Source organism: Acanthaster planci, linkage group LG20 (assembly GCF_054643075.1).
Source record: "Acanthaster planci isolate LZ-2023a linkage group LG20, COTS_SCS, whole genome shotgun sequence".
Lineage (NCBI taxonomy): Eukaryota > Metazoa > Echinodermata > Asteroidea > Valvatida > Acanthasteridae > Acanthaster > Acanthaster planci.
In genome coordinates this window covers 9,889,005-9,895,159 of record NC_141796.1, presented here as the reverse complement: position 1 = coordinate 9,895,159, position 6,155 = coordinate 9,889,005, and the positions used below count along the sequence as shown (strand labels likewise).

General features: G+C 42.8%; 1 protein-coding gene across 1 annotated transcript in view; it reads right to left on the bottom strand.

The window, feature by feature from the left end:
* Positions 1 to 85: 85 nt before the first annotated feature.
* Positions 86 to 6,155, bottom strand: part of LOC110975081 (gamma-butyrobetaine dioxygenase-like) — a 7,039-nt gene continuing 969 nt past the window's right edge. Inside the window, exons 2-5 of the mRNA XM_022227213.2 lie at positions 4,967 to 5,072; positions 3,832 to 4,031; positions 2,790 to 2,953; positions 86 to 2,202 (exon numbers count right to left, since the gene is read on the bottom strand). Coding sequence (XP_022082905.2) covers positions 2,036 to 2,202; positions 2,790 to 2,953; positions 3,832 to 4,031; positions 4,967 to 5,072 — 637 coding nt within the window. The 3' untranslated portion in view covers positions 86 to 2,035. The remainder of the gene's footprint in view (positions 2,203 to 2,789; positions 2,954 to 3,831; positions 4,032 to 4,966; positions 5,073 to 6,155) is intronic.

The following is a 6,155-nucleotide window of genomic DNA, read 5'->3' as shown; positions in this document are numbered from 1 at the left end:
TTACCGCAGTTTCTCCTAACTTATTGGAAATTGGAAATTACTGCGGATAACAACAATTAAAAATGAATTCGATAGGAACCTGTCATGCCAGGCATCCACACATAGTTTAATGGATGGAATCACCATTTACATAACGGCTATTTACAAGCTTCGTTTTTGCAGCTGGTGATGGGGAAAACATGGAGAAAGTTCTCATGGAACAGCCGTTGCAGTGAAAACATTTTGATTTATAATTATGTGATGGAACTACAATGTGACTTTATAATATATGCTTTATTTTTAATACCCATTCAGCCTACAAATCGACAACTAAAGTAGATGTTTATGTAAACATCTGCATAAAAAATATCTGATTTAAATATTGAAAGTCGATGCTAAAGAAAATTATGCTCAGTTTGTAGAAATGAAATCAGAAACATTATTCCAATTACATGTGTAAGTACTTCTGATTGGATTTCTTCAGGAACTGCATGTTCAACACACATTTAAATAATCTTACGATATACCTCTCTTATAAAAATATTAAATTTCGGCATCTTTGATTAAAGTTTTATCCAAAATTTTAAAAGAAACACAATACTCCCTTTGAGCATTGTAATTTAATCCTGCAATATGTTTCAAATGTATTACATTTTGAAAAGAGTAAAATGAATATACTCACTGTTATGCAAATTTACATTTAAAAAGCGGCCTCCACAGAGTAACTTAGATAATCCTTTCTTCTAGCAGGGAGAGAAAGCCAGAACTATGTGAATTTTTTATCAGTGTACTCCACTGCAATGGACAGCCACAATGGACAGAACCATTCACATTGGACAAAATTGTTGTCGCTGCCCGTGCTCACCATGCTCACCATGCTCACTGTGATTTACAGACTGTCCATACTGATCTCTATAGACTGGACGGGCAGCTAAGCGTAACTGCCTCTGTGTGAATAGAAGTGACCACGCGGCCATCTTAGGATATTCAACACAATATGGCCTTCAACTTCAGTCCATTCACGAACTGCATTCTTGCACGGCGTTAAAGCTGAATTGAATAGCCCATGGAGGAGTTCCTTCCTCCATGAATAGCCTAAGATGGCCGCGCAGTCGCTTCGATTCGCAGAGCAGAGCTGCCTATCCAGTGTATACAGATCAGTAATGGTCCACTTAAAACTCGTACGAAACACTGCGTCGACTGTGTAGAAGACACAGACGTCAGACTAAAAGAATCTGGACTTGCATAGCTGACGTAGCCACTGAAGCGAATCGGAGGAATAACACAACGGTCTTCTCAGGTGTATCCCTGGGGTATGGTGTTCTATTCATGCCACATTACACTGCACAATGAGAGTCGTTGCACTGCTCAGTAAGAGTACTCTTATCGCGCAGTAAACCAACTCTCTCATCGCGCATCATGCATGTGTATTGTGGTCTGAATAGAACACCATACTCAGGAACAGACGCTCTTACCAGATAAATGGCTGCTGCGCACAACCTCTGTTACAAAGGTGATCGTTGGCTCGTTGTGTCTTTGTAACTACTGTTGCCATGAACGATTGGTAAACAATGGCCCCGGTGAGTAAGCCTTTGCATTGCCTTTTTGTATTTGGCAAGGTAAGATGGCCACTGCTGGCTTCAGTGACTTATGGCGGTTAATTAAGGGCATTGCCAATCCAGTTTTTTTATACGTCGTCTGTAGTTGGAGACCCAAACCAGTGCAGGTAGGTCAGGCTCGTTGATCAATCCATGCACGCGTGTTCCATACGCATGCAGATTCGGCATTTCCGTAAAATATGTCCAGTGCAAGCTCAAAGATATTGGTGGTCAGGACCAAAGCCCTCCAATGGGCAAGTAAGAGTGAACCATCGCAGTTACAGAGTACCAGTATTCACGCGTCATTAGGCCTACAATAATGCATCGTTTCAGCAGTAAGTCCTTGATTTCTGCAAGTACTAGCTAATCGCAAACTGCAATTTGGCCGAAATTAACAGCTCAATTTCCATCCAAACGGATATATTTTAGTACCAAGAAATTCTTTGCATCGTTATGCCCTACAGTCGTTCGATGCCAAACAGCTTTTCCCTGAGCACGCGCATGCGTGAACGAACCTCGTCCCAGTCAATGTAACCGCCTTCTAGCAGACGACTATTGCCGGTCTGCACTTCAAACGAACTTCGTCCATGCAACAGTCGTCGGTTGTTGAAGGTGATGATCTCCCCTTAAGAAATACAAAAATATGAATACTGCATTGCTGAGCGAAGGTTTTAGTTTTATGTCTGAGTCGCGTTGGAATCAGCTGGTTTGCGGTTGCCTCTTTCCTTGACAAAATAAACTGGACAGGAGATATTTGTAGCCGCTAACCGCAGGAAAAAACGATTATTTTTGGATGTAAATAAAGCCTGATAGTCACATGCAAAACGGCCATTCCTAGCCTGGTGCGCTAACCTTACATACCTAGTGTGGACTTGTGAACAGTGTCCACACGATGCAGGAAGAGAAGACGTTCTGTGGACTTACACATGTCCACAGGAGGTTTCCCCTTCTTTGAAAAAGAAGTTTAGTAGCATTTAGGGGTTAGGGTCTTCTGTCATAAAAGGAAGACGAACAGTCAAGGAAACATTTACAAAAATCCAGCTGAAAATCGTGTTCTCAGTTCAAGAAAATGAGTCTCTTTATCAAGTTTTCGTACCTGCGCGAAAACAAAGGAATGTCCACACTAGGTATGTAACGTATATTTGGGTGAATTGCTGTATTTTTGGGGTTTTGCACATCACTGGCACTACATAAATATTTCAATCTACCCACCTTCGGTCATACGGTAGTGAACCACGTTCTGGGGGAGGTAGATCACATGATTGAAGAGCTTGATGGCCTTGTACATGTCTGTCACTTTCTCTACTGGCATTAGCATGTAGGGAGCGCGAATGGGGTCATTATAACGCATGCAAAGTTCACCTCGGAGGTCAAAGCTATGAAAACAGGGCAAAGGAAGATGAGGGAAACTTAGGCATGATGAACAGAGGGCGAAAGACAGGCACTGGAGTAAACTGGATTACATAATATCAAGCCAGTCTTATTCTTTACCAAATGTTCAAAATGTCATTGCAGGTCTAGCGCTCTATATGGGCCTCGAGCTGGACCAAGAGACGGCGCTATTTCCTTTGCAACGGTGGCTGGCTCCTTTGGTACTGAGTGCGCTTCGCTGGTTCACGAGCGACTAGGAAATGCAAGCATTGCAGCCGCATTGCTACCAACAAAATGAACACTGCCGACCAACGTGGCTCTTTTCAACTGATGAGGGGGCGCTTCTGCTCAAGATGGATAGTCTAAGAAACTGTTGAAAAACTAACTTTTTGGTTGTTTGACATCGTCAGTTTTGCAAAATAATCACAAAACATCTTCGGAACTATTTGCAAGAGTTTGCACTCAATATCATTTTACACTGAAAGCTTTTACTGGCCTGCAGCGAGTACACAAGTCTTAACTTCAAAACATCACAGACGGCTCGATTCAAACAATTCAAAGAATCTAAAGAGAAGCAGGTGGACAGGTACTTTTGGCCAGTCTAATATTGAAATTAATCCACTTCGGGCCACCTGGACCAATTTCTGGCACCATCTTATCATGTCTCTATTTATCTTTGCAATGATATGCAGCGTACCAACATTCAGCGGCCTTGTGGATTCCAAGAGACTCTCCGCCCCGAGTCGAAATGAACCCTCACCGGCAAAAAAGAAAACAGGTTGGTGGGAAGTTTTTCAACCTGGCTCATTCACGTTTTAATTTTGCAAACTAACATCGAAAGTAGGATGTAAGTCTGGAAAGACTACACACCACCGGGACTCACTCGATGATTGGTCGGCTGAGCTTCATGTGGAACGGGTATTGGTCGGTGGCTGCGTTCTTGTAGTCTACCGGCACGGTACTCAGCACCTTGTATGCCTCAGGGTGTTCTGCCTTCAGCTGTCTGACAATGTTCCACCCATCTACGAACTGGTTCTCCCCGCCCTTCCCCTTTGCTTGCTCAATGCAATGGAGCAACTGTACCTAAGGGAGACAAGATGCGACACAGGTTTTGTTAAAAAATATATCTTAATGCATTCTCTAAATATTGTATAACACTGTCCATTACATGTACCATTCGCTACATTATGCAGTGCCCCCTAACATGGCTGTTTAAAAACCACAGTGATAACTTCACTCATTAGAGTGGTTTTCACTCTGGGCCAAGGTGGAAAAATGCAATTTTCAGCATCGTCCCTCATTACAGCTCTTTAAAAAGTGGTTCGACACCCTTTTAATTTTGGCTCTCTCCTCACTAAAAGCGTACAACACATACCAAAGAGAGCGACGGCACCCATGGTTTACAAAGCACGCTGTTGCCAATTTTGAACTTTTCTGTGACAGGTCAGTTTCAAAGGATAGGACAAATTAAGATACAGTATTTTTGCAATGAACTTTATTTGGTTCAATACAACTGTGGGCCTAGTCTTTGCCTGTGCTTAAAATAACCTCTTCATGTTTTTCACAAATCCTGGTTCACGTAAGATCAAAACCTTCCAATGCTGTTGAAGCTTACCTATCTTATCACTGTGGACATATCCCAAAGCAAAGAGAATGTAAACAGCAACATCTCTAGATAAATATTGTTAATAACAAGTGGAGAAAAGCCATCATGGACTTCGCCCTGTTAGGGCCTCTTACATGTCCCTAGCTTTGCTAGTAAATTTGGCACGTAGCAAAAACGTCTTCATGGAGTTGAGCTTTTGTCCTTGTTGGCGGAGTTTGGATGTCCTATAATAAATGTAGCCCCCCCCCTATCATCGACAACGTTCGCACAGGTGGTTAACAATGTTGGGACGTAACAAGTTTAATAGGTCTCACAGATAGGCCTACATGAAAGACCCATGCAGGCCAGGTTGAGGTGGGTGGGAGGGGTTGTGGATGGCTAATTGGCGGGTGGGTGAGGGTCTAGTCCTTACCTCCGGAGGGCTCACGTAGTAGGGTAGGTCCGTATGGAGAACAAGAAACTTGGAGGTGTAGCCCAGACTGCTGACGTTAGGCTTGCTCTCCACCTGCCACTCCTCCCTGAAAAATCAAACAAAAAGCACAAAAGCATGAATTGAAAATACTTCTGACCCCGACCTTTCATGCATTTCGACTTCACACAGCTGGTCTCTACCATGCATGTAAGGGAGTTTTGAAATAGTAGGAAAAAAATGAAAGAGTTCCATATGTGGACGCCACTCCAGGGGTCGAAATCAACTTCACTCTCTTGGTGGCCCGCAGAGCCAGTGGGGAAGTGCACTGCACTGGCCCTCTTGAAAATTTGGTGGCCCAGGTTGAATACATATAATGAAATTCATCAGGCCCACCAAACTTGTCCATTTGCGTCAGTCGAACTTCTATACCAAAACAGCTGATTGGCAAGCCCCGCTGGATTAAAATGTACTTTACTTTTTCAAGGCCCCCAAACCGAGCCCTGCTTCTGGTTACACGACCGATCCTATTTTTTTGGTGCAACCGTAAAATTTAGATTGGCAAGTTAGAAAAAAAATTAAGAATTAAAAAAAAATCCTGTCCTTTCTGTCTTCACAAACACAATTTTTCACATCTACGTGTAAAAGCTTGTATTTTTTTCTGGCTTCTTACATTCGACACGTTCGGCAAGAAAGTTCCGTTATTTTCACAAGTTCCCTTCGCATTTGTCACAACCTCGGACCCCCCCCCACACCCTCTGACACGCAACGTGTTTACAGTTTATTATTAAGTACGCTCAAACTACCAGAGCCAGAATATGCCCGCTAAAGAAAATCCATTTACAAAATCTACAAATTATACACAAATCGCTGTGAACGAGGAGTGGTTTCAAGATACTAGTAAATGCCAATTTTTGTTCACAAACTAAAATCAAGATTATACAGTGGGTTTTCCGCTGTTGATTGGCTGATTGTTACTGCAAGACCAGGGATAGGACAGTTCAGTAATGCAGTAGCCCGATGTATTTTTCGGTGGCCCTTGGCCAGTGGACCCATGCACTTGACACCCCGTGCATAAATCCCATGAGACTGGTCTGAAAATTCTAAGTGAAATTGTAAGTAACAGACCAGGTGTTTTCCCTGCTTTCTGATGGCTAATAGGTCACTGTAAGGAATAATACTGGCGTCTGTA